At 57.0% G+C, this 26,276-nt stretch overlaps 2 protein-coding genes across 5 annotated transcripts; one reads left to right on the plus strand and one right to left on the minus strand.

Annotated features, from left to right (window-relative positions):
- The first annotated feature begins 943 nt into the window (after nucleotides 1–943).
- ABCC10 (ATP binding cassette subfamily C member 10) lies at nucleotides 944–20,459 on the plus strand. 4 transcript variants are annotated; one of them, XM_034990409.1, is made up of 22 exons: nucleotides 944–1,092; nucleotides 1,459–1,630; nucleotides 3,665–4,883; nucleotides 6,380–6,607; nucleotides 7,202–7,358; nucleotides 7,632–7,741; nucleotides 9,011–9,090; nucleotides 9,736–9,907; nucleotides 11,048–11,146; nucleotides 11,752–11,941; nucleotides 12,697–12,774; nucleotides 12,911–13,105; nucleotides 13,544–13,697; nucleotides 13,876–14,065; nucleotides 15,932–16,275; nucleotides 16,566–16,735; nucleotides 17,228–17,388; nucleotides 17,700–17,953; nucleotides 18,939–19,084; nucleotides 19,183–19,280; nucleotides 19,517–19,629; nucleotides 19,929–20,458. In XM_034990409.1, exons 2-22 carry the CDS (start codon nucleotides 1,470–1,472, stop codon nucleotides 20,080–20,082), a joined length of 4,473 nt encoding a protein of 1,490 aa, XP_034846300.1. In that variant the 5' UTR covers nucleotides 944–1,092; nucleotides 1,459–1,469; the 3' UTR covers nucleotides 20,083–20,458. The 4 variants fall into 4 exon arrangements, 3 of the variants coding, with proteins under 3 accessions (XP_034846300.1, XP_034846301.1, XP_034846302.1); XM_034990410.1 differs by lacking the exon at nucleotides 944–1,092 and adding an exon at nucleotides 1,121–1,210; XR_004676513.1 differs by lacking the exon at nucleotides 944–1,092 and having other exon boundaries at nucleotides 1,282–1,630; nucleotides 17,700–17,847; nucleotides 19,929–20,136.
- Nucleotides 20,336–25,028, minus strand: DLK2 (delta like non-canonical Notch ligand 2). The gene is made up of 6 exons (XM_034990413.1): nucleotides 24,909–25,028; nucleotides 24,279–24,409; nucleotides 23,947–24,010; nucleotides 22,784–22,914; nucleotides 22,178–22,322; nucleotides 20,336–21,250 (listed from the first exon to the last, which is right to left on the minus strand). Exons 1-6 carry the CDS (start codon nucleotides 25,010–25,012, stop codon nucleotides 20,515–20,517), a joined length of 1,311 nt encoding a protein of 436 aa, XP_034846304.1. The 5' UTR covers nucleotides 25,013–25,028; the 3' UTR covers nucleotides 20,336–20,514.
- Between the last annotated feature and the right edge of the window lie 1,248 nt (nucleotides 25,029–26,276).

Consider the following 26,276-nt stretch of genomic DNA (forward strand, 5'->3'; position numbering starts at 1 on the left):
TACCTGACATTAGAGATACCAGGTTTCTTACTGAGATTAAATGCGATAATTATAGTTGTTTGTTAAGCTATTTTTCTTAGGATGCTGTACATACTTTCGTTAAGGTACCAATACCATGTCCAATAAACGGATAATAAAACTAATATGAAGAAGCCACTTGCCAAAGATCACACTGCTAAATATTGGTGGTCAGGATTTAAAGCCAGGTCCATCTAACTACAAAGTTTATGTTCCTCCCACTGCTTTTCTAAAATGTATTTTATTGTGGGACTACTCTCAGCAAGGCACTTGCCCTAAACATTTTATTCAACTCTCTCATCAGTATCTTGGTATTGGTATTGCCCACTTTGCACGGACAAAAAAAACCCCTGAAGTTCAAAGAGGTCAGGTAATTTCCCCAAAGCCATGAAGCCTTGGAGTAAAGAAGGACATGGCCTGGGGCGCCTGGGTGGCTCAGTTGGTTAAGCGACTGCCTTCGGCTCAGGTCATGATCCTGGAGTCCCTGGATCGAGTCCCACATCGGGCTCCCTGCTCGGCGGGGGGAGTCTGCTTCTCCCTCTGACCCTCCCCCCTCTCATGTGCTCTCTCTCATTCTCTGTCTTAAATAAATAAATAAATAAATAAATAAAAAAGAAGGACATGGCCTAAGTGTCCCCAAGTGGCATTATCCGTCCGTGTAGCACGCACGTCTGGCTTCTCAGTTCGGTAAGCTTTAAAATTTAGTGCAATGCACGTGCCTGCTAGTTAACAGTAGACAGATGGGAGCGAGTACTCTACCTGAGCGTGTATAAATGACGTGGCCCTAGAGCTGACATCAGTTCCTATGCAAATAAAGTATAGCATAAACCCGCTGAAACACAAGGAAGCGCCAGCCCCGGCGCGCCGGCTCTTTGAGACCTTGGGTACAGCAGAGAAGTGCGCACGCGCGCAGAAGCCCGGCGGAGGGGCGGGGCGAACGGTGCCTCAGAGGTCATCCCGCCTGTAGGGGGTGCCAGGCGAGCCTGGCTAGCACCCTAACCCAGCAGCAGGCTCTTTTGCATCCACCAGCCAGTGCCCGGGATCTTGGGATCCGGTGGCAAGCAGCTCCTTCAGGTAAGACGTTCCGGATCTCTGGGGACGGAAACACAGCGGGAGGGGGAGAAGCGAGGCCGCGTACGTGACCAGTCCAGAAATCGGCCAGCTCCGGGAAGCCAAAGCACTTCCCTTAGAGGTAACGCGAGAATGGGCGGGGTCTGGCCTCGGGGCCCAAGCGAGGGGAGGTGCCGGTTCGGGGGGCGGGGTTGGGGGCGGGGAGACTCGGCTGTCAGGGCCCGCCTACACCAGCCCGGCGTCCTGGTCTGCGTCCCCACTCCGTCCCACCGGGTGCCGGCTCCCTACCTGGACCTCGCAGTTGGGAGCACGGATTCCTCCCTCTCTGGGAGGACCCTTTCCTCCCTCCGCCCTCGGCTATCCTCTCAGGTGAAGCCTCCATGGAGCGGTTCCTGGCCCAGCTGTGCGAGACCAGTGTGTTGCAGCCGCTGCCGGTGTGGGAGGGGGACACCACGGGCCACTGCTTCACCCAGCTGGTGCTCAGCGCCCTGCCCCATGCGCTCCTCGCCGTGCTCAGTGCCTGCCACTGGGGCACTCCGAGGTGGGTAGAAGCAGGTGCAAGACATCTGTCCATGCGTGCCTGCGGACCTCAGCCGAAACCCACATTTCCGCGGTAGTGTAACCAGAATAGTGAAGTCTATGGAGTGGGGCAAAAATAGAATAAAATCTGCGCATTAATTAGCACCTTGCAGCAGCGTAGCCGTTTTGGGTCGAGTTACCTATCTTCCCTGAGCCTCATAGCATTGTTGGGAGGTTTAAATCAGATAATGCATTAAAGCATATAGCGCAGTGCCTGGTACATTTTTAAAGGCCGGATGCGTGATAGAAAGCATCACGTCTGTAGATTTTCAGATACCCAAACACGACTGTCATGATTGGAGGCAAAATTGGGTGAACAATCTTTTTAGCCAGAAAGGATAGCTTCTGTTGTAGTTGTAGGACCAGTTTCTCACCACTTCCATCCATGAAAACTCCGTGTTCCCTAGACTAAGAGAAGTATATGTACCCTGCTGGAAAGGAAGCAGTAGGTAGAAGAGAAGAGCAAAACCAAAACCTTAATCTTCCTAGGTTTGGGGCTCTGCCGTGCAAGTATCAAACTCACCTTGATTTTGTATTTATTTTCTGTATGGCTAGATACGTCTGAAGTTATTCACTCTGGCTACTGACAAGGCAGGAGAGAAGTCTAGTCTCTGCCTTTTGGAGTCCCTAGTCTGATAGACGGAATGTGTCCCTGTCCAAGATGAATCAGGGGGCTGATGAATCCCTTCCTTGAGGAGGAGAAGCTTGGGATCTGCTTGGTCTGGGGGGAATCCTGATTTGCCTTTTACATAGAATGAGGCAGAAGTCTAGGGAGGGTTAATCAGTTAGCATAGACATCCAAAGCCTGCTCAGAGGAGTATCTATTAAAAATAGACACAGTGCTTCTGGGAACCCACAGTCTAAGGAGCAGGCAAGAAAGACCATCATATAATCAATAGAAATTGCGGTTTTTGCACTTCACTTGTCAGACTTTTTGTACATTGCTGAAAATGGTTAGAGAGATCCAGAATCTCAGACAAGAAAGGACCTGAGAGGGCTCTGGGTCCAGACTCCTCACTGCTCACTGTACTGATAAGGAAAATGAAATGTGAGAGGGAAGGAAACCTTACCCAGGGGCATAAGAAGACTGGTTGATGGCCAACTTGAGGCCTCCAAGGGCCCAATGTTTTGTCCCCACATCTTAGGAAATAGGATTCTTAAAGGTTAGCTTTTATCCCAGTATGAACCGCTCCACATTACTGTGATTAACTGGATTTTTTAGAGGAAATCCAAAGCATTCTAATTTAGGATTAAACTTTTTCAGTACCCCAGCCCTGCCAACAAAGGGAACAATAGATTTAGTCTTCTCATTATGTAAGCCTTCAAAGCATTCTAATATTTACTGCTGCAGGTGTATTATCCTGTACTTGATTTTTAAAGTAGACAGATCACCCTTTTGTTGACTGAAAACGTTTTTTGCATGCCAAGAAGATAGAGACAAAACTAAAAAGAGGTTTTTGTTCAGCAAATGGAGTCACAAATATGATCTATACCACCTTCTACAACCGTTGGAAAGAGAGTAGAATATTTTGAGGCTTCATAAAATTTAGGCTATTGTATTAGAGTGTAGAAGCCATATATATAAGTCAAGTTTTTATTCATCTAATAGTGCCTTGGGTGAATTTAAGGGTTATTTTAGGTAGATACTTTTATAAAAATGAATACTCATTTCTTGGTTGTTATCTGTATGAAAACTTAGGATTTTTTTTTTTTTCTAATTAGTCTTCACGTTCCAGACATCCTTAACTAAAAATTGTTAGTTTCTGTGGCAAAAGAATGATCAGAAATGGTATGGGTAGATTGGAAAACAGATTAGGTTGTGCCAAGAAGACTTCCTGGAGGAAAAGTCCTGCATTTCAGGGTAAAATGGGATAGAAATAAGGTATAAAGGCAGGAAAAGGAGCTGATTACCTTGAGGTAAGTGAGTTATTAGAGGTGTGTCTGGCCCTCAGTCAGCCGTTATGTGCCTCCTTTTCTTTTGCCCCCTTGTCCCTAGGAATCCAGGTTACATCCTGCACTGCAGTCCCGGCTGGCGCCTCCGACTCACAGCCTCCTTCCTGCTCTCCATCCTTCCATTGCTAGACCTCCTTCCAGTCACTTTGCCACCTGGGGCAGGCCCAGGGCCCGTAGGGCTAGAAGTGCTGGCAGGGGGGGTGGCGGCGGTGGCCTGGACCAGCCACTGCCTGGCCTTGTGGGCACTGGCTCATCCCGCCCGCGGCTACTCCCGGGGACCGCTGGCCATGGCTCTGGCTGCCTTCTTGCCGGCCCCAGCCCTGGTTTTGACCCTGCTGTGGCACTGCCAGCGAGGCACACTTCTGCCCCCGCTTCTCCCAGGACCGCTCTCCCGCCTGTGCCTTCTCATCCTGCAGCTGGCTGCGCTCTTGGCCTATGGACTGGGCTGGGCAGTCCCCGGGGGGCCCCGGGAGCCCTGGGCCCCAGAGCCCCTCCTGTCTCAGGGACAGGAGCCTGAGGTAGCTGAAGATGGGGAGAGTTGGCTGTCACGCTTTTCCTATGCCTGGCTGGCACCCTTGCTGGCCCGAGGGGCCCGTGGAGAGCTCCGGCAGCCCCAGGACACTTGCCGCCTCCCACGCAGGCTGCACCCAATCTACCTGGCTCGTGCCTTCCAGGAGCACTGGCAGGAAGGGGCCCGGCTGTGGAGGGCCCTCTATAAGGCCTTTGGCCGGCACTACCTGGCGCTTGGACTACTGAAGCTGGTGGGGACCATGCTGGGATTCTCGGGGCCCTTGCTGCTTTCCCTCCTGGTGGGCTTCCTGGAGGAGGGGCAGGAGCCGCTGAGCAATGGACTGCTCTATGCCCTGGGGCTAGCTGGTGGGGCCATACTGGGCGCTGTGCTGCAGAATCAGTATGGGTATGAGATACGGAAGGTGACGCTTCAGGCACGGGGGACTGTGCTGAATGTTCTGTACCGAAAGGCTTTACAGCTGGGGCCCAGACGCCCTCCTGCTGGGGAGGCCCTGAATCTACTGGGCACTGACTCTGAGCGGCTGCTCAACTTTGCTGGGAGCTTCCACGAAGCCTGGGGCCTGCCCCTGCAGCTGGCCATCACCCTCTACCTGCTGCACCAGCAGGTGGGTGTGGCCTTCGTGGGTGGTCTGATCCTGGCACTGCTGCTGGTCCCTGTCAACAAAGTTATTGCCACCCGCATCATGGCCAGCAACCAGGAGATGCTACAGCACAAGGATGCGCGGGTGAAGGTGAGGGCTGCTTAGGGTCCCTCAGCAATCCGGAGACCCCACCCAGCATCCTGGTCCCTAGGTCCTCCCATGCCCAGTGCCCGAGGGTGTGAGCATGATCTAGAAGTTAAGAGGTCAGACTGGAGAAAGACATGGGTTCTTTTTTTTTTTTTTTTAAGATTTTATTTATTTATTTGACAGAGGGAGACACAAGCAGGGGGAGTGGGAGAGGGAGAAGCAGGCCTCCCGCTGAGCAGGGAGCCCGATGCGGGGCTCCATCCCAGGACCCTGGGATTATGACCCGAGCCAAAGGCAGACACTTAACCAACTGAGCCACCCAGGCACCCGAAAGACATGGGTTCATATCCCAACTCTTCTACCTACTAGTTTAATTACCTCAGACAAGCCGCTTAACCTCTTTGGGCCTCTGTCTCCTCATCTGGGAAAATGACCATAATAATAGCTTGCTTCATAGGGTTGTTGTGAGGATGGTATGAGGTAACTCTGGGTATGGGGCCAGCACAGAGTAAGCACTAAATAGACGTGGCCTATTTGTAATACTATAATATTAGCTCATGCAGCCCTAAGCAGCAGCCCTAGGAGGTAGGAAGCAGCCTGTCTGGGACCAAATGGGCTTTTAGTATTAGTGCCCAGAAACGAGTCTTCTACCTCTTCGTCTAGGGCAGAGACCATCTCATAGCCACATATGGGGAGGCCTAGGAGAACCCCAGCTACCTCTAAGGGATGGGCTGTGGGGAAGGGAGTAGGTCAGTCTGCCTGGGCCAGCTGCAGGTGTTGAGGGTCTAGCTGAGTCCGTTCTGGGTTCTGCAGTGACTGGGGGATGGCAGGCCTGGCGATCCACACAGCATAGTTGTCAGCCTCTTACGGGGCTAGCTCAGAGTGCTAACAGGTCCCTCATAGTTGGTTATGGCCCGGGCCCTTTTCCCCTACCCACGACAGCTACAGACTAGGCTCCCGGTGCCTCGCTGGCTTGCGGGCTGGGGATGTGTGAATGTGGGGATGCAAGGAGTTCCTCTAGCCCTTGCCCATCTTGCCTGGACTCGTCTGACCCTGGGCTGTGGTGTGGGCCTCCTACACCTATATGCTCCTACAGGAATAGTTCCCATCCCACCCAAGCCATGGGCCAGGCTGGCGACTAGCTCCTGTGCCCTTTGCTTCTGGCTTTGGGAAAGAGTCCTTAGTTCCTCATCTCACGGAAGGAGTGATTTTACCCCAGTGTGGTAACCCTCCTTTATTTTTACCACTTCCTCTCCTAAGAAGGTGGGGGGATTCCAGCTCTGACTTGGTCCCCGCTCAGGAGCACACATGGAGGAGAAGTAGAAGACTGGCAGGAGAAGCAACTCAGGGCTGAAAGGGATTTGAGGGCAGGATTTCCAGAAAGGGCTGAGATGAAGAAGGGAGGGGGCTAGGGAAGTACAGAATATCTGGGCGCTCAGAGAATGGACACACAGTAGCAGGGTCTCCACTTCACACTGCTCTCTTGTCTCCATCCCTAGCTCATAACAGAGCTGCTGAGTGGCATTCGGGTCATCAAGTTCTTCGGGTGGGAGCAGGCGCTGGGGGCCCGAGTAGAAGCCTGCCGAGCTCGTGAACTGGGGCGACTCTGGGTCATCAAATACCTGGATGCAGCCTGTGTGTACCTGTGGGCTGCCCTGCCAGTTGTCATCTCCATTGTCATCTTCATCACCTATGTCCTCATGGGGCACCAGCTCACGGCCACCAAGGTGAGGGCCAGGAGAGGAGGGGATGGCTGTAGGAAAGTGTGGGGAGAGGCAGCAGCAAGGGGAATGCAGTGGAGTCGGGAGGGGGGCTCAGGCCCCCGGGGCTGCTGGGAAGGAGGATCTCTGGCTGCCTTAACCTTTCCCAACCCAGGTGGAATTCTCTGAAATTTCTGGGGCCTCGGATATACAACCCTTTCCTCTGTGAAGGAATTCCTTTTTTCCCTCTGTTCCTTCCTCCTCGACTTTAGCCCCAGGCTCCATGTTAGGTCCCCTTACCCTCATTTCGATGACCTTGGGGAAAAAAATCCATGATCCAGTGCTGGCTCTGGCCAGGACCAGATGATGGTTGTACTTCAGAAATCTCAGAATGCGCCCGGACTGTGTGCTTATCGAGGGGCAACCTGGATCTCTGGAGGAACATCTGGAATTTCTAGGGTTCTGCCATCTCTAACCCAAGGATTTTCCTGCCAACCCCTCAGTTCTGCTGCTGCCCCATTCTTCCCTCCACTCCCCTGTCCCCAGGGCCACTCATAGAACAGGCCTTCAGATAGCTCCTGGGCTTCAGGTGATGCTTCATCCCCCTTCTGCCCTACTTAGGTGTTCACGGCATTGGCACTGGTGCGCATGCTCATTCTTCCCCTCAACAACTTCCCTTGGGTGATTAATGGCCTCCTGGAGGCCAAAGTGTCCTTGGACCGGATCCAGCGTTTCCTTGACCTTCCCAACCACAGCCCCCAAGTCTACTATAGCCCAGGTAATGGGGAGCTAGAGGGAAGAGCCCGGCACAGGTGAGGAGGGAGCTGTAGCCCCTAGGGTGCTGTACACAGGTGCTGGCAAGAAGAGCCAGAGGCCCCAGAATCCAGGCAGAGCAAGTGGGGGAGAGTCCTCAGACCAGGACAAAGGCTGACTTAGCCCTGGACCGGTAGATACAGGACAGGCAAGCCAACGACACGCTCCTGGTTTACCCTCCCCAAGTAGGGAGGTTGTGCCTGAGAAGCCCACGTCAAGTGGCTTTTTCCCTCTTCAGATCCCCCCACAGATCCATCTACAGTGTTGGAGCTGCATGAAGCCCTGTTCTCCTGGGACCCGGTTGGGAGCAGCCAGGAGACCTTCATCAGTCACCTCGAAGTGAAGAAGGTTTGTTGGTTAGAGTCTCCACGTGAATGAGAGCTACAGACTCAGTGACAGATAAACACGCCCAGGGCCCATCATACTTAGATGGCCTGCATCTCGAAGTACCGAGAGAAAGACTGGAGGGGCTCTGGTGAGCAGGTTCTGCCCTCCTCTCTGGACATCATCCCATTTAGCACAGTGTTCTCAGAGTCGTCTACTCTCTCCCTGGTCTTTAGACCACTGTATCCACGTCGTCCAGGCCAACAAGTGCGTCTGTCTCTCCATTGTCCCCTCCGAGGCCAGCAAGTTCAGAACAGACCCCAGAGCTTATTCAGCATCTGCCCCAGGCTGGGGACCAGGGGAAAGGCCCAGCAGCCTCTTCTGAGAAGGATTTTGCAAACGGGGTAGATAATCCTCTATTTAGCATGCTGAAAAGGGATCACACCCTGTGACTCACACCACCCCATACATCATACATCGTCAAAGAAACACGTGAAAGAATATTCCTGGCAGGACAGTGTTTACCCCAGGCCTGAGTTTTCCCTCTCCCCTGACCCCTGTCCAACCCTTTGCCCCACAGCTCAACTCAGCATTCTCTCGTCTCTACCACATTTGGCTCACATTTTTGGCATGGGCTGTATATTTTGTTTTTCTTCTTAGTTCAGGCAAGACAAGGCTGGAATTTTTCAAAGGAATTTTACTAATGTTGTCAGTTGGGGCTTTTTTGGATATAAGTCATAGAAACCCACTGGAGCTAGCTTAAGCAAACAAGAATTTATAATAAGGATATAGAGATGAATTGCAGAATTCAAAGGCATGCATGCAGCTGGATCTCAGCAGCAGCCCAGAATCAGGACACAGCTCAAAGAGCTCTCCTTTTGTCTGCTTTTCTCTGTATCTGCCTCATACTTCTCTTTCAGTGGACCTGCTCTCCACTGAGCAGAAGCTGTGACTGCAGAGAGCCCTCCCACTTACAGGCTACCGCCAGAAAGAGGGAGAATTCCCAGGGGAGGGTCTCAACTTGGTCTGCTGCGCCTTGGAGATGGGTCAATCCTGGCTGACAGACTGGGGGCATCACAGACAGAGCTTCTGAGAACCCCACCTGTTTCTAGAAAAGCACTGTACTTCTCTGTGTCCTACATGGTGTCACTCAATGAGGTACAGCTCAGTTTGTGGGCTGGAGAATTCTTTCCTTACAGGCTAACTGGGGCCCAGAGAGAAGCTTCTGTGGAAGAATTGGCAGCCCAGGGCCTCAGGAGGGAGACCTGATGTTACTGTCTGGCTTCCTTGCAGGGTGCCTTGGTGGGTATCGTGGGGAAGGTGGGCTGTGGGAAGAGCTCGCTGCTGGCCGCCATTGCTGGGGAGCTCCACAGGTGAGTAACCTCTAGGGCCCCCCTGTCCTCAGCTTTGACCTTCAGCAAACACTTGCCTATCCCCTACCATGTGGTGGATGCCGTTTTAGGGTCCAGGGATGCCAAGGGTCAGAGATGAACAAGACCTTGTCCCTTTCTTGGGAGAGTTTTCAGTCTGGAAAGGGGAAGGCAGTCAAGAAAGTGAGTTATCATAATCCTCACACCAGAGGGTTGTGAGTGCTATAATAGCGAGTACAGAAATAAATGGAAACATCCCGCAAAAGCTCCTCTTTCAGAAAATGTGGTTATGCAGGGAGGGATCCAGGGAGGAGCAGAGGGATGAAGGAGGACCTTCTTTACAGTGAGCATGAATGAGTGTGGGGTGGCGGCCATGCCCTCCTCTGAGCTTCTGAACACATCCAGATCTGAAAGGCACTTGCCCGTAGCCAAAGAGCAATTTCTTCCCTTCCCAGTCCAGAATGAGCCTCCAGCCTCGTTAGGACCCCTCAACCCCAGTGGCTGCCCATCCAGAGACCCATGTGACATGAAGGGGGACCTGACATCGAAGACAGCAGTCTGGAGAGGCTTCTGGGAGGCCAGGGGCTGGTTATGGAGGGACCCCGTTGGGAGCTGGCCCCCACATGCTGCTGGCCTGGCTCTCTGCAGGCTGCGTGGGCGGGTGGCAGTGTGGGGGCTGTCCAAAGGCTTTGGCCTGGCCACCCAGGAACCCTGGATCCAGTTTGCTACCATCCGAGACAACATTCTCTTTGGGAAGACATTTGATGCCCAGCTGTACAAGGAAGTGCTAGAGGCCTGCGCCCTCAGTGATGACCTCTGCGTGAGTACCTGGCCCTGAGGCCTCCTGGCTGCCTGCTTCCCTGTGCCCCTGACACCTCAAGTCAGAGACTCGCTTCCCTGGGAAGGGGTTCCTTCTGCTCAGGCACCATCAACCTAAGACTGGCTGTCGTCAGGCTTGGCCCTCCCAGAGTGTCCAGTGCGTGGTTCCCCTTTCCGAGGAGGACCCAGAGGGATGGTGGTGATGGGGTGTTCCACACAGCAGCTAGGGGAACTCTTGAGGCCTCTAGGCTAGGGTTCCCTCGGAGGCTTTAGCTCTAAGGAGGTTGGGCTAGTGGTTCTGATTCAAGAGGCTCTCCCCCACTTCCCACTGGGGAGGCTTCAGAGTCAAAGTTACTCTAGGCAAGTCCATTAGATCCCCTACGTCCAGAGTACTAAATTTAGGGGGGTGAGATTTCAGATCTTACTCATGGCTTCCCCACTCAATCCCCCCTGTAGGACTGTCCTTACCACTGCCCTGTCCAAGTAAATGTGGGACTTCCCTGGAAAAGAGGGCCTTACTTTGACTATGGGGTACCCTATACCCATGTATCATTTGTTTCTACAGCAAGCATTTCTCAAATGCCTGTCGGGTACTGGGAGCGGATCTAGGCACTAAGAAAAGAGGTGAATTACCAAGCTTTTCCCTCAGGGGGACTCACAGTCTGGTAGACCAGAGGTGCTTCCGCTGGCGTGGGTCCCCCTGAACTAAGGAAACCACTCCTGAGGCCACACGAAGGCTTGGGGTACAGTCCTTGTATAAAGACCTATGAAAGCTTTCACATTGGATTTGCCCACCTTCATCCTGGCCTTTAGAAGGGCAGGGTAGTGAGTGTATCAGGGTGGTTAAGAATCTACATGTCCTGCCAGCTTACTAGCTGTGGAACGACCTGGACCAAGGGAGTCACTCGGAACTTTGGTCTCATCTGTGAAAGAGAAATAATACCAACTTCATAAGGTTGTCGTGGGGATTGGACTGTTGGAATTACACATTATCCCCTGTGGCTCGCTCACCCCAAATTCAAGTCCATTCTCCTCAAGCTCCCTGGCTCTCTTGACCCCCTCCACCTCTTCCCTGCAAAGGGATGGAGTAGAAGGTATTGGGAAGACCACTGACCAATGCTGGGGGGGCCTGTCCTATCAGATCCTGCCTGCTGGCGACCAGACAGAGGTGGGGGAGAAGGGTGTGACCCTCAGCGGGGGACAGCGGGCCCGGATTGCCCTGGCTCGTGCTGTCTACCAGGTAAATTAAAAATGGGGGAGTCTGCAGTCTTGGAGGGAGGGATGTTTTCCTCAGCATCTGGTTTCTTTCCCTCCCCCCTTCATGTTCCTGAGGTGTTGGTCCCTTGGGCATCCCATCTCCCTTTTGCAGATTGGAGGCAGAATTACACCCTATAAAAAACATATGTGACTTGAGGGCGCCTGGGTGGCTCAGTTGGTTAAGCAACTGCCTTCGGCTCAGGTCATGATCCTAGAGTCCTGGGGATCGAGTCCCACATCGGGCTCCCTGCTCGGCGGGGAGTCTGCTTCTCCCTCTGACCCTCCCCCCTCTCATGCTCTCTCTATCTCATTCTCTCTCTCAAATAAATAAATAAAATCTTAAAAAAAAACAAACAAACATATGTGACTTGAAACACTGGGACCCAGTAAAGCTGAGCACTGGCCTTGCTTGGCTGGAGGGAAGTTCACCCTCAAGTCTCACCTGCTTCTCTCCTGCTCTAGGGGTGGCCCCCAGAGTTCCTCTCAACTGTCTTCTCTGACTGCCTCAAGATCGTGTCCTAGGAGAGGTCTGGGTTCTGACCAGAGGACCTGGGACTTGGTGCCCATGGTGTCCCCACCTCTTCCTAGGAAAAGGAGCTCTATCTCCTCGACGACCCTCTGGCCGCTGTGGATGCAGACGTGGCCAACCACCTGCTGCATAGGTGCATCCTGGGAGTGCTGAGCCACACCACCAGGCTGCTCTGCACTCACCGGATCGAGTACCTGGCAAAGGCGGATGTGGTGCTGCTGATGGAGGCCGGGCGCCTTGTTCGGGCCGGTAATGGGGGCCGCCAGGGTGGGAGCCCAGCCAAGGGAGGGGGCTGTCTGCCCAGGTGTGACTCTGAATTGTCAGAGGTAGACTCTGCCACCCCTTTCATGTGTGGCCTGGGCCCTGTCCTCCTGTCTCACGGGAGACCCTGTCCTGCCTCCAAAGAATAGGTGTGAGGCCACGGAGAGGAGAGAAAAGAGCACACTGGTGAAATGCCAGGGGATCTGGGATTTGGGCTGTGTGACTGGGTGCTTTGGGAACACAGAGGCCCAGGGTCTCCGGGAACAGCGATGTCCTTAGAGAAGAGACAGCAGTCAGGTTTAGAACAGTCTTTTTATTAAAAATTCAAACAAAAATAAAAAGCCCACCGCTGATGGATTAATATGCAGAGGGACATAACTCTGCAAGTTCGCTGGGAGAGAAACAGGAGGAAATGAGCCTCCACCAGAGCATTAGAAATGTCGTGAAGCATGAGGAGAAAGCTCTGCAGTAACGAGGTGACTCTGGACAGAGTGCTCTTGAGTGGCTGTGACTCTCCTTATGGGGTGAACGTGTTCTGTCTGAGCTGGTTGGACTGCAGACACAGAGGGATGGACTTGAGGGTCCTGCTCAGAGTCTGGGGGTCCGGGGCAGGGCCCTGCTAGGGAGGGTCAGGGAAGGGGTCCAAAGAGAATGGGAGGTGGATTGGCACACTCAATGAGAAAGGCAGAGTATATAGTATATACCCAGGACAGGCTCCCGATGATCTCCCTGCTACCTTCCAGGGCCTCCCTCTGAGATCTTGCCATTGGTCCAGGCTGTCCCCAAAGCCTGGGCTGAGGATGGACAAGAGGCTGACTCAGGTATGGCTCAGGGCTGAGGAAAGGGCTTGCCCTTCACCACCACACCGTAGAGATACGTTTTCCTGTCTGTCTGAAACCCTGAGCTGTCGTCCCACAAACTTAATCAGAGCCCTGCCCTCTCCTCGCATCCTCACAGCCACAGTGCAGTCAGCTGGGGACCTGGAGAAAGCAAAGGAAGGGCTGGGAGGGGAAGAGAACACGCGTGGCCGCCTGCTGCAGGAGGAAAGCAAGAAGGAGGGTGCCGTGGCCTTCCACGTGTACCGAGCATACTGGAGGGCCGTGGGCCAGGGCCTGGCCCTAGCCGTCCTCCTCTCGTTGCTCCTCATGCAAGGTAGGAGTGAACCCCCGAGCCCCTCATCCCACCGCAGCCCTAGGTCCCTGTCACAGCCATCGCCTTGTACTGATCGCCACAAAGCCCTGAGCCTCCCCAGGCATGGGCAGCAGCTGGGACGAGAGGCAAGCCGCCAATTCTGAGAGTCCCAGGGACCCAAGGGGTGCGCTCTGTAGCCATATTCCAGTTGGCCCCCACAGCTAGCTCCCACTCTGCAAATTCCAGATCATGCACTCCTCAGAGCTAAAGGGTGATGGGCCCAGGAAAGAAGTGCACACTAGGGGCATGGGAGGACATGGGAGAGTGGCAAGGTGGGGAGGGCCAGGGCGGGTGAAGAAGACGAGACGCCAGAGTCAAGGACAGAGGAAGGGGCTGTTGGAATGGAACAAAGGGATGAGTAGTCTCTCTCACAGCTTTTCCCTCCCCATCCCCACCCAGCCACAAGGAACGCTGCTGACTGGTGGCTCTCCCACTGGATCTCCCAGCTGAAGGCCGACAAGAATAGCTCCCAGGAGGCGCCAGCCCCCACCAGCCCGGGATCCACAGGGCTCCTCTCTGCCCAGCTGCTCCTCTTCTCCCCCGGAAGCCTCTAGTGAGTGGCTGGGGCTTGAGCAGGCCTGGTGCCCTCGGAGGGGTCGCCAGGCAGGGATTGGGGGGGGCTGGGGTTCCAGGGGGTCTGTCTGCTGGTGGGGAGAGCTGGTGTGGGGGAGGGGAAGGGACCCCCGGGGGCCCTACTTTTGGTTATCCACAGCCCCCTCCTCACCCCCCAGCACCTCAGTGTTCCCACTGCCAAGAGCCGCCCCCAATGGCTCCTCCGACATCCGTTTCTACCTCACCGTCTACGCGGCCATTGCTGGCATCAACTCCCTGTGCACGCTTCTCCGGGCAGCGCTCTTTGCAGCGGGCACCCTCCAAGCGGCCGCCACCCTGCATCGCCGCCTGCTGTGTCGAGTCCTTATGGTGAGGGGGTGGGGGGGGCATGGGGGAGCCCTCCCAGCACCTGAGCCCCATCGGGGCCCCCACCCTACCTCCTAGCCCTCAGGAGAAGACAGCCCTCCCAGGTGGGTGCAGCACTTGGCAGCTTGAGACCTGGAGAGGCCGAGAGCGGAGCGGCTGCCTGGGTTCAAACCCAGCTCCTGAAGCCTGTAGCTTTCTCATCTGTAAAATGGGGAGAAGAGAAGCTTGCTCAGGGTCACTTCTGTTCTGGCCTGAATTACTCACCTCTTACTCACGGGACACAGGACCCCCCTTAGATCATGCAAGATCCCTTTTTAATTTTATTTATCCATTCCCTTTTATCTGCGTACCCTATTTCCTTTTCCCCTCCTTTCCTTGATAAGCAACCATTCTAAGTGTGTTTAGTATGTATCTTTGTGTTTGGGTTTGTTTGTTTGTTTGTTTTTGCAAAATGCCTATGTTTTGTGTGCCGGTGTTTTGATTCATTTCTTACAAGTTTTATTTGGGGCTGTTTCTAAGATCCATCCCTGTTGCCATGTGCATGTCTAGTCTGTTGCTGACCCCATAGACTTATTATGAGGATTAAATTAATTAGTACATGGAAAGTACTTAGGATAGTGCCGGGCACACTAAATACTCAATTAGCAATTATTGTTAATGATGTTGTTATTATAAAGCCCTTTCTTGTCCATTATCCTTTTTTTTTTTTTAATTTTTATTTTTTAAGTAATCTCTACACCAAGTGTGGGGCTTGAACTCACAACCCTAAGATCAAGAGTATCAGCTGTGCTCCACCAACTGAGCCGGCCAGGGGCCCCTCTTGCCCGTTATCTTATCAGGGCCTCATAAGAACCCTGTGAGGTAGGTACTGTTATCCCCATTTTACAAATAAGGAAACTGAGGCTCTGAGAGTGTAGGTGACCTGGGCAAGGCTAGTTCTGTGGAGAGCCAGGCTGGGAACCTTCCCGTTGCCTGTCAGGGAGCAAGCTGCCCACTGTTCCACCTCTCCTCCAGGACCAGGGCCTCTTCAGGCTGTGAAGGAATTCAGTTCTTATAAATTGGCATTAGGAGGTGCTTCCAAAAGTCCTTTGCCCTCGTCCTCTGCCCTAAGAGGATTGTTCCCCAAGTACAGGCGGAGAGCTGGGGGATGGAGAAGGTGAGGAAGGAGACTGGCTCTCTCTGAGACGGTCCCTCCGAGGAACAATCTAAACAGCTGGTGCCTGCTGAGCCCTGAACTCTGGGCCAGGCAGACTGTGCTAAGCACCGGCCTGCCGTATATGTGGCTCTCAATCCTGCCAGCAGCCTGGGAGCTGCAGTTGTGTTGTTATCCCTGTTGTGGAGATGAGGAGCAGTGGCCTTTAAGAGATGAAGCTCCTTGCCTGGGGTCTCCCATCCAGTAGGTGGCAGGGCTAGAATCCGAGGGGCAGTCTGATTCCAGAGCCCCAGTGCTTAGCCATGAGATCATACTGACTGAGACTGCTGTCCGGCCATGGGCAATCGGAATGATCCTCCTGACCTCCCACTAAATCCCACTCACTGGCCTCAAGTCCCCTTCTTCTGGAGAGAGACTGGCTCCCTGCCCTGGAAAGGGGAGTAGGCCTGTCTAGCACAGAGGTAGAGGAATGGCCAGCATGGCCTCTCAGGGTCAACACTGGCCAGACGGATGGGAGAGTCTCCATCTTTCCCGCCCTGGGATAGTCTCCCTTTCTAGCGCCCCCAGCCCCTCCTCTCTGCCCCCAACCTCTGGGGACACTTTCCTCCTCTCCTGTTGTCTACTTTGGGCCTCTCCCCCCCCGCCCCCCCCCCCCCCCCCCCCCCGGGGCGGCCCCCGGGCCCGCCCCTTGCCCAACCACACCCCGCCCCCCCCAGGCGCCAGTGACTTTCTTCGCCTCCACGCCCACCGGCCGCATCCTCAACCGCTTCTCCTCAGACGTGGCCTGTGCGGATGACAGCCTGCCCTTCATGCTCAACATCTTGCTGGCCAACGCCGCCGGCCTGCTGGGCCTCCTGGCCGTGCTGGGCGCCGGGCTGCCCTGGCTGCTGCTGTTGCTGCCGCCCCTGAGCGTCTCCTACTACGGCGTGCAGCGCCACTACAGGGCCTCCTCGCGGGAGCTGCGGCGCCTCGGCAGCCTCACCCTGTCGCCCCTCTACAGCCACCTGGCCGACACCCTGGCTGGCCTCCCCGTGCTCCGGGCCTCGGGGGCGGCCTGCAGGTGTGTGACGTCTGCCTGCCCGCCGCAGCCGGGGCAGGGGGGAGAAGGGCACAGGGGGCCGGGCCCCAGGGCTCCCGAGGACGGAAGCGGGGATGCGTGCCCTAGGGGCAGAGGAAGGACACAGAAAAACGGGGTAGGGGAGACTAGGCAGAACACTGGCCCCTCTGGACCCCTCTGGACAGCCGCAGGGGGGTGGATCAGCTCCAAGAGAGACGCGTTCTGCGGGGAAGGAGCCTGGGTGGGTCCGCGTCGCGATGGAGCGGCCTCACCCCCCTCCTGGCCTCTCGCAGCTTTGAGGACGAGAACCAGAGACTGCTGGAGCTAAACCAGAGGTGCCAGTTTGCCGCCGGCGCCACCATGCAGTGGCTGGACATCCGGCTGCAGCTCATGGGGGCCACGGTGGTCAGCGCCATCGCGGCCATTGCCCTGGTGCAGCACCAGCGGGGCCTCGCCGACCCAGGTGCCACCCCGGGGAGCCTCACTCTCACCGCAGAAGCATGTCAGCCCCCCGCCCCAGACCTCTCCCTGCCCTCTCCCGGCAACCTTTCACCTCCCACCCAGGGGTCCTGTGAGGATGTGTTGTGATGGTCATCGCCTCCATTTTAGAGTTGAGGAAACTGAGTCCCGGGGAGAGACTTGCCAGGTGTGGGGGCTCTGGGACTAGAGCAGGTCTTCCGATCTTCATCCCTCCCCTGCTCCGCCCCATCCCCAGCACTCTGCCTGGCCCATCTTCCATTGCCTTCCCTCGAAGCCTCTCCAGGCCCACTGCCCTCCCTTGTGGCTCACCTCCTGTGGTCCCCTTCTGGGTCCGGGCGTCTTCCTGCTTCTCTGCTGGCTTCCTTTACATGCCCGCAGTCCGCAGCTTGGAATTCTCCCGTTCTGCTCCACCCGTGCGCCCACATGCATCCCAGTGTCCAGGCATCCCCTAGCGGCTTGTGCTTCTCTCCCCTAGGACTGGTGGGCCTGTCGTTGTCCTATGCCCTGTCCCTGACGGGCCTGCTCTCGGGCCTGGTGAGCAGCTTCACACAGACAGAAACCATGCTGGTAAGCGTCGAGCGGCTGGAGGAGTACTCCTGTGACCTGCCCCAAGAGCCCCAGGGCCAGCTGCCACGGGTAGGCCTGCACCCCCGCCCCGGACTGGGGCACCAGAACCCCAGAGGACCCTCCTGACAGTCCCCGCCTCCCCTAGTTCCTTTCCTTTTGCTCCTCACTATCTTCCTCAGCTCCTCTCATGTCACCATGTGATCCCACCCTCTTCACGGTGTCCCTCATCTCTGTGTCCGTCAAGAGGGCCCCACCTCTGCTACACGTGCCCTTTCCTCTTGCGCCAGCCCTTTCTCCTTCTTCTCCCCCTTTCCCATTCCCCATCACCCCTCCCCCTCCTCACCCATCTCCCTCTCTCTCCCCTCCACGGACCCCACCAGCTGGGCGTCGGCTGGCTGACCCAGGGGAGTGTGGAGTTCCAGGATGTGGTGCTGGTATACCGGCCAGGGCTGCCGAACGCCCTGGATGGGGTGACCTTCCGTGTGCAGCCCGGAGAGAAGCTGGGCATCGTGGGCCGCACTGGCTCTGGCAAGTCTTCCCTGTTGTTGGTGCTCTTCCGGCTGCTGGAACCCAGTTCGGGGCGAGTGCTGCTGGACGGTGTGGACACCAGCCAGCTGGAGCTGTCTGAACTCAGGTCTGGGGGAGGGAGAGGAGGGGAACCAGACCGCTGGCCCTTGGAGGAAGGTCCAGCTAGGAAGGCTTTCTATCAGCTCAGGGCGGCCAGGGCCAACCCCGGGGCAGGACGGAGGACAGGACAAGCAGGTGAGGACAGCAAGCTCCTAGTGCCCAGGTCCAGACTCGTAGCTGTGGTCTCAAGGTCTGCAGTCTGACCCAGGCCCACCTTCCCAGCTCTGCCTTATACTTCCCAGCGCACAGCCTCCGCTCGAGACTGCCAGTCACTGCCTCCTGAACCAGAGTCTTCCAGGGGCAGTGCCCCATACTGATGTCCTTAGCCCTGAGGCTCAGCAGGCCGTGCTTGGGACAGCTTGGGACCTGGGCCGGTTGCCCCCGGCCACAGGTGGCCTCTTCTGGGCCTAATCATCTCCCCACCCCCACCTCCAGGTTTACCTAGTATCATTTTTGCTGAGTCCCGTGACATGCACGAGGTGGGGCAGCTCTGTCCTAAAGCCGATGGCTGATCCCAAGCCCCGGCCCTGCTCTTCCTGCCTTACCTTCTTACCTGTGGTGGCCTTACCTTATAGCCCAACCATATAGCTCCTCAGGACCCAATTCCAGGCCCGCCTCTGACCTTGAAGTGTCCCCTCCCCACTCGTGCTCCGGTCATTCCTTGCTACTGCTGCCCGAGCAGCTGCTGGAGTTGGGCCCGCACAGTTTAGCCCCGTCCTGTTTTGTACCTCAGTGTTTTGTACCTCAGTGAGATGTGAGCTCTTTGAGGATAGAGTCGAGGCCTTTGGTGTCTTTGATATTTCTCGTAGCACTGGCACAGTTCTAGATACATGGCTGACCAACTGGGGAGCGGTGTGGGGGGGGTTTGTTCAGGTCTTACCCCCAAGCTTTTCCTGGAAATGCCTGCTAAAAACCTGAGCTCAGAACAGAAGTGGCCACATCTCCATTCTAGACCCCATGTCCTGTCCCCTCCTCTCCCCCCCCCCCCCCAGATCCCAGCTGGCTGTCATCCCCCAGGAACCCTTTTTGTTCAGTGGGACTGTTCGGGAAAACCTGGATCCCCAGGGCCTACATGAGGACGGGGCCCTGTGGCAGGCCCTGGAGCAGTGTCACCTGAGCGACGTGATTATGTCCATGGGTGAGTAGTAGGCCCTACCCTGCAGGGTGACAAGAGGGAACAGGAGGGGATCGGGGAGAGGTCTGGGGCCCCGGGAGTGAGGACGCTGTTCCTTGCAGGTGGTCTGGATGGTGAGCTGAGCGAGGGGGGCCGGAGCTTATCCCTGGGGCAGAGGCAGCTGCTGTGTCTGGCTAGAGCTCTCCTCACGGATGCCAAGGTAAGGCAATAGGAAGGGACATGCAAGAGGGCCAGGAAGAAGGCAGGGGATAGTCAGGGTGAAGAAGTGGGTTGGGGAGAGGTTTCGGGGGACTAAGTTAGTTTTCCTTTTAGAGCTGGAGGTGGGGAGTTGTAGGCTGGCTGGGCCGGGCCAGGAGGTGGGGGCTGGTGCTTGGGTAGGAGTCAGGGCTAACCCTCTTCCTCCTTCCTGTCCCCAACCCTCTCCACATGTTCCAGATCCTGTGTATCGATGAGGCCACGGCGAGCGTGGACCAGAAGACAGACCAGCTGCTCCAGCAGACCGTCTGCAAACGTTTTGCCAACAAGACAGTGCTGACCATTGCCCACAGGTGTGCAAGCGTCCAGAGGGAGAATCTCATCAGGGGCTATGGTGACATGAACCCAGAGCCTCCCTTCCTGTCAGGGACCCCACGGGTCATGGCTCTAGAGATTCCAACCCCCGATGAATCTCAGCTCCTTGTTCTCCAGGTCTGCGGGTATCTGCAGTCTTCCCCGGCACAGAGCCAGGGGCTAAAGCCTGTGGGGCAGTCCTGTGCTGTCCAGGGGGAGAAGAGGGAAGAGCAGGTCAGCTTTCTTGTTCAGGGCCTTGCCCTCCATCCCCCTGCACTGACTGCGCTCTCTCACACAGGCTCAACACGATCCTGAACTCTGACCGGGTGCTGGTGCTGCAGGCAGGGAGGGTCGTGGAGCTGGACTCCCCCGCCGCGCTCCGCAGCCAGCCCCACTCACTGTTCCAGCAGCTGCTGCAGAGCTGCCAGCAGGGATCCCACTCCTCTCGCTGAGGCTCCTGAGCCCGACCCCCCTGTCCTACGGGGTCTCCCCTCTGTCTTAGCCACTCCTGAGCAGGCGCAGGGGTGCCGGCTGCTGGTTTACATTCTCCTTTGTGGCTCTACCTCTCCCTCACTCCCCAGAGGGGAAGAGGGTACCCTGGGTTCTTCTTCGGAAACCATGGGAGGGGCAGAGTCCTGAGGCTTCTCCAGAACCAGGCCTCCGCTCTGGCCCTCTCGCAGCTGGGACTCCAGGCAGGTGCACGTTCATAGTTTTATTGGATAAAATTTCCATCTTACATTCTATGTATTAAAAAAATAATATTTCTGGTGTGAGGCTGAGGTCCCTCTGTGTGTGTACCCCAGGAATGGGGCGGCAGAAAAAGGCCTACTCCAGTCCGAGAAGCTGAGGAGGTGAAGGTGGGGGCTGGAAAGCCCCCACCTCCATCACAGTGCTGTGGTCTTTCCAGGCTCCAGGGGCAGATCGGGCGACAGGGGGAGCCCTGCCGGCAGCATGCTAACCTGACATTCCTGGTCCTGGCGTGCCGGGGCATAGTGTGGGGCAGGGCAGCAACAGGGTCCAGGGGGGCAGACGCCCCGGCGCCAGGCCCTCAGGGTCAGCAACATGGTGGACAGGACCAGGGCGGCAGTGAGGGCCCCAAACACCACCACGGCCACCAGGCTAGACGCACCTAGCCCCGCCTCTTGCCTCCGCACCACCTCCTTCACTGAGATGCGCAGCAGACCCGCCCCCACGCTGTGGGGGGCAGGCCCTGTGGCAGGTACCACCACAGCCGGGGTGGGCCCCGGGGGGATGTCCGCTGTGGTGGCGGCGTCTGGGACCGGTAAGATGAGCTCACAAGTCTTGCCACCGTAGCCACTGGGGCAGAGACAGTCAAAGTCGTGGACACGGTCCCGACAGCGGGCCCCTCTCTGGCAAGGACGGCTGGCACAGTCATCCAGGTTGATGGTGCAGAAGCGTCCAGCAAAGCCCTCAGGGCAGAGGCAAGAGAAGCGGTTTATGCCATCCAGGCAGGTGGCGCCATTGGCACAAGGCCGCATCAGACAGTCGTCGACATTGACCTCACAGCGGGCACCCACGAAGCCTGCCAAGCAGCGGCAGGTGAAGTTGAGAGCAAAGCCCTGGTCGTCCTGGCACTGCCCGCCATTCCGGCACGGGGAGCTGCAGTGGGAGCGAAAGAGGTCATTGAGGCCAGCTCGCACCTTCAGGGTAGCCCAGGTTGGCATCCTGACCACTGCCGCCCTTCTACCCCTTTCTGGCTTTGTCGCCGTGAGCTCCTCTCTCTGAGCCTTGAACGCCTTGTTTTAAAAATGAGAATAAGGGGCGCCTGGGTGGCTCAGTCAGTGAAGCATCTGCCTTCGGCTCAGGTCATGATCCTGGAGTCCCTGGATCGAGTCCCGCATCGGGCTCCCTGCTCAGCGGGGAGTCTGCTTCTCCCTCTGACCCTCCCCTCTCTCATGTGCTCTCTCTCATTCTCTCTCTCAAATAAATAAATAAATCTTTAAAAAAAAAATGAGAATAAGAATAGTCCCCTGGCTTCCCAAATTGTGAGGGTTAAGTGAGATAGTCCAATGTCAGGCAGTTAGCACGGGGCCTGCCCCAAAGGCAGGGCTCAAAGGCAAGTGTGCTATTATTCTCCTCGAAGCCTCTCAAGCCTGAGGCTGAAACAAGGACAAGTCCAGCCCTGCCAGCCCCGTTTCCTAATTCACAGTGAGGCAGAAAGGTGCTGTGTGGACGGTCTCTAGGAGCTTCAAGCCGGCTTTCCCGAGGGGACGAGGGGAATCCTAGGTGCTCAGCCTCCCCACACCCACCTTCCCACCCAGAGCAATCACACATTGATGCGGTACCCCTCCAGCTCCTACAGATCTTTGTTGTTGGAGAAATGGTTCAAATGATAACCCAGAAAGTTGAGAAACCCTGAACTAGGGACACTTTGGCAGGCTGGGGTTTTGTCATCGGGTACTCCCGTGAGGGACTTCTGACCCTCAGACCTAGTTCTTCACCACCACCCTCTCTACACTCCCTCCCTCTCCTGCCACCAGCTTCTCCCATAACCTCCCTCCCACCCACCCATGGGCCAGTACTCACGCTGCCTGCTCACAGGGTCCAGTCTTGCGCTCGCAGTCACGCCCGTGGAAGCCTGGGGGGCACACACAGTGGTACTTGCCGCCACCATCATAGACGCACTGGCCTCCATTCTGGCAGGGGGTCTGCGTGGTACAGATGTGCTCATCTGCAGAGGAGACGGGGACGGCTCGAGGAGAGTCCCTCACACCCGGCAGCCAGACCTGCCCCCCAGGCCCCGCCCACGGCTCTGTGGGCATGACCCGTACTACAAACCCACCCAGAGTGTGTATGGTGTAGCGGGGGAAACCAACAACACTGACTTGGAGTCAGGGGGCTCCTGGCCCTGGCACGGTCAGTCGGCCTCAACGTTATTGGGCAGGTTGTATCTCGTCTGTGGGTCTCAGTTTCCACAGCTGTAAAAGGAGTATGTTTTTGGCAGATGCCTTGCCCACCTCACCGGATTAGGTTGAGGACCAACTTAGGTAACAGGCACGACGTCTAAAAGGATAAAATACCATGTACTGGGGGGTGTAAGCCAGGCCCATTAGGTGCTCGATACATATGGATGGATGTTCTCCCAAGGCACACGGGGCCCCAGCCCAACAGCAACCCTCTCTGCTCCCCTACCTTTGTCACAGAACTTGCCCGCCCAGCCAGTATGACAGATGCACTGCCAGGGCTGGTGGCAGGTCCCGTGCTGGCAGCCAGGCATTCTTACACAGCGCTCACAGTGCAGCCCTTCCCAGCCTGGGTCACACCTGATGGGGAGAAGCACAGGGGCGGGGCTCTGGGGAGGAGGATCTGAGGAAGTGGAGGAGGCAAGACCAGAGCTTCTAGAAAACAGAAGGACATCTGAGAACCCCTAAGGGAAAGCAGGCCTACTCCAGGTAGGTATAGGGTTGTCCAAGGTCATAGGATGTACACATGGAATCAGACCCTCAGATACCAGCATTCAAGTCCTGGTTCTGCGCTTTGTCTAACCTTTCCGGGCCTCAGTGTTCTCATCTGTAATGGTTTGGGTTGGGCTGGGTTGAGGAAGAAATTAAGATGACATTTGTAAATAACCCCAGTACCATTCCTGGCATGTCTGAGGTGCTCAGAACCAGTTTAAAAAGAGTGACCTTGAAAGGTCATAAGGACCCTCTTCCCATCCTAATTCCAGGACAAAGACCTGAACTATTTCAGTGTTCCAAACACAGCCGGCCCCTCCAGCACCTTGCCCTGACAGCTCCTTTCCCTAATGTCCAGACACACTTTTCTCCTGCTCCAGAATTTGCCCAACCCCCACCCCATGAGTCAATTACTCAAATTCATCAAGAAAGATCCTCTTTTGTAAGTGCGTCTCCCCAGCAACCCTCCCGCAGCCTTTCTTTCTCAAGCTAAACCCATTCTCTTTATATTTTTATCTCCCCCTTTCCTCATGGTCCCCAATCTCCAAACTCTCTCAAGCTTCAGGTCTTTCTCCTGGTATCTTGAGGAGGAACGTTTCAGAATTCCTGGATCAGCCTTGGGAGAGTAAAGGAGTTGGGAGTGGGGAGGCATAAGCAAGAAGAAGCAAAAGAGAGACAAAGCAGAGGGGAACTGGGGGCCGGGCAGAAGCTGGCCAGTCTGCCCTGTGGCCATGAGGGAATGGGGAGCAAACGGCAGGGCCTTCATCCCCTAGACACTCTGCCCTGGGGCTTGACCTGGTTGTGGGTGTGGACCTGCTGGGAAATGGGCAGCAAAGGGTTTGGGAGCACGAGAGAGAGAGAGAGAGAGAGAGAGAGAGAGAGAGAGAGAGAGAGAGATACCTGCAGGAGCCGTCCGGCGCACAGCAGCCGTGGGCCAGGTCACAGTGGGAGCTGCAGTCATCCGCTGCAAGAGATTGACGTGGGAGGGGTGAGCCCGGGTCAGGGTTCGGCTCCCTGAGACACGGGGCTCGGAGGATGCGGGGTCTCAGTCATTGGCTGGGCTCGGCTCCGGGCTAGGGCAGAACAGAGACTCCGCATTGCAAGGGGACTCCTTGGGTCTGGTCAACCCCGCGGGTCGAGCGGCTGCAGTGCCGTCTCTGGCCGGCAGAGGTCAACGCGCTAGCGAAGGATGGCCGGGCAGGGCCGCGACCTGAGCCCGGGGGCGCGCTCACCTCGGGCAGGCTGAACGGGTGCCCCCAGGATGCACAACAGGCACACGAGATGCAGACAGCGGCAGCTGCTGGGCATGGTCAGCGCCGGCCCCAGGAGGGACGGACGGATGGACGGCCGGACGTGCGGACACCTGTGGGACGGCACAGGCTGGGAGGCGGCCGGACCCGGAGATGGTGGCACGGATTCCGGTTCCGAGTGACAGGAGCCGAGGGGGAAGAGGGGCGTCGGGACAGAAGAAGGAGGTGGGGGCAGCGGGAGGGCGGAGGCGGGGAAGGCTGAGCAGGCGGGGGGACTGGAGACAGGAGCCCCGGAGCGGGCTCTGTGGGAAGGAGGCGAACGATGGGCAGCGCCGAACGAGGTCCAGGCGCTGGAGGGGCCCCGACTGGGAACGCAGTCCGCACGGAGGACTCCGCGGGAATGGGGACAGCGCCGAGAGGCGGCCTTGGGCACGGAGGGGACGCGGGGGCCGGTTCCCGGCAGCGAGCAGTCTCCGCCTCCAACCTCGACTCCCCCACCCCCACCCCACCCTCCCGGACATGCTCCCACGTCCCCTTCCCATCTCGGTCGCCGCGGCCTGGAATCCCCAGAGCGCCCCTAGCCCCGCGCGCCCCAGCCCTCGCGGTCCTCACCTCGGGCTGGGAGGCAGCGCGCCCCGGGACACAGAGCGGGGCCGGATCCGACGGGCTCCGCCGTGGGGCCGGGGCGCGGGGACCGGCGCCGAGTCGGCTGCCATGCGAGCGGAGCGCTCGGGAATCTGGGGCTCAAGGCGACCCCGAGCGGCGGCTGCGGCGGCGGCTCCTCGCGCGCGCTCAGGCCGCCTGCCAGGGGCGGCGTGTGCCGGCGGAGCCCGCCCCCCCCCCCCGGAGCTGCCGCCGGCCCGCCCCCCCCCCGCCCGCGTCCGGCGCCCCCCCCCCCCCCACCCCGGCGATGCAAGGCTCCCACCTCGCCCCTGCGCTCGCCTGTTCCCCCGCGCCCCGGCGCCCCCTGGGGCCCCCACCCTCCGCTGCCACCTAACCCCTCCGACCCTCGCTTTCTTCAACGAAAGGAGGAAATTAGGGGAATCTAAAAGGGAGCCGACTGCCAAGTGCCGGCCAAATGTGCACAGCCGTTATTCTCCCATCTTGCATCCCTGCTATCCTGACCCGCGCCCCTCATCCTGTGCCCCACCTCTGCTCTCGCCAGTCAGCTTCCCATTACGCTTCTCTTTTATATCTCAACCACGCTCAGGGCACCCTTGCGGCTCCAGGCCCTCCTCCTGTCACCAGCCCACGCCTCCTCCATTTGTACATCCTACATCACCTGCTTCGTCTGTGTGCTCCTCTCCTCCTCCACGCCCTCCTCTTCTTTCTCTCTTCATTGCCATCCACAGCCTTCCAGGATCGACCCATGCCTATCTAAGGATCAGCCTGGGGCACCGCCTCCCCCCGCCCCATCCCTCGCTCTGTCAAGACTGTCTTTTCCACCCATTCCTTTCTGCGACCACTACTGGGAAACCTCCCTGGACTGGGAACGCCCCCCACTCTGTAGATGTACCTCCCAGGTTCCCACTTCTGTACCCTGATCACATCCGTTCCTGATCTCAGGCTAATGGGCAATTGCCCAAACCCAGAGCTCAGACTGAGAGAGTTTGGGGGGAGGGGGGAGGGGAGGGGGGCAGGACTACTCCTCCAGGTTAATGGCTCAGAGACACCCGTGCAAGACAAGGACAGGAAACAATTTCTTGTTCTCGTAGGGCAAGAGGGCAGAGGGCAGGAATGCCACTGCCCATCTTCGAGTCCTTCAGATCAAGAGTTCCCTATCTTTAATTTCAAAACATTGGAAGGAGGGGTCCCTGGCCCATGCAGAGCAGCTGCCTACAGACGCCACCAACACACACAAGGGCGGACTAATTTTTCTTGCAGCCGCGGTTGGACGTAACAGCCACACCCACCCCACCTCTTCGCCAACTTCCCCGTTCGAAACTCTGATCACCTCTTTTCTGAAGAGCTTTCTGAATT

This window comes from Mirounga leonina, unplaced genomic scaffold (assembly GCF_011800145.1).
Source record: "Mirounga leonina isolate KUSES-001 unplaced genomic scaffold, KU_Mleo_1.0 Mir_53, whole genome shotgun sequence".
Lineage (NCBI taxonomy): Eukaryota > Metazoa > Chordata > Mammalia > Carnivora > Phocidae > Mirounga > Mirounga leonina.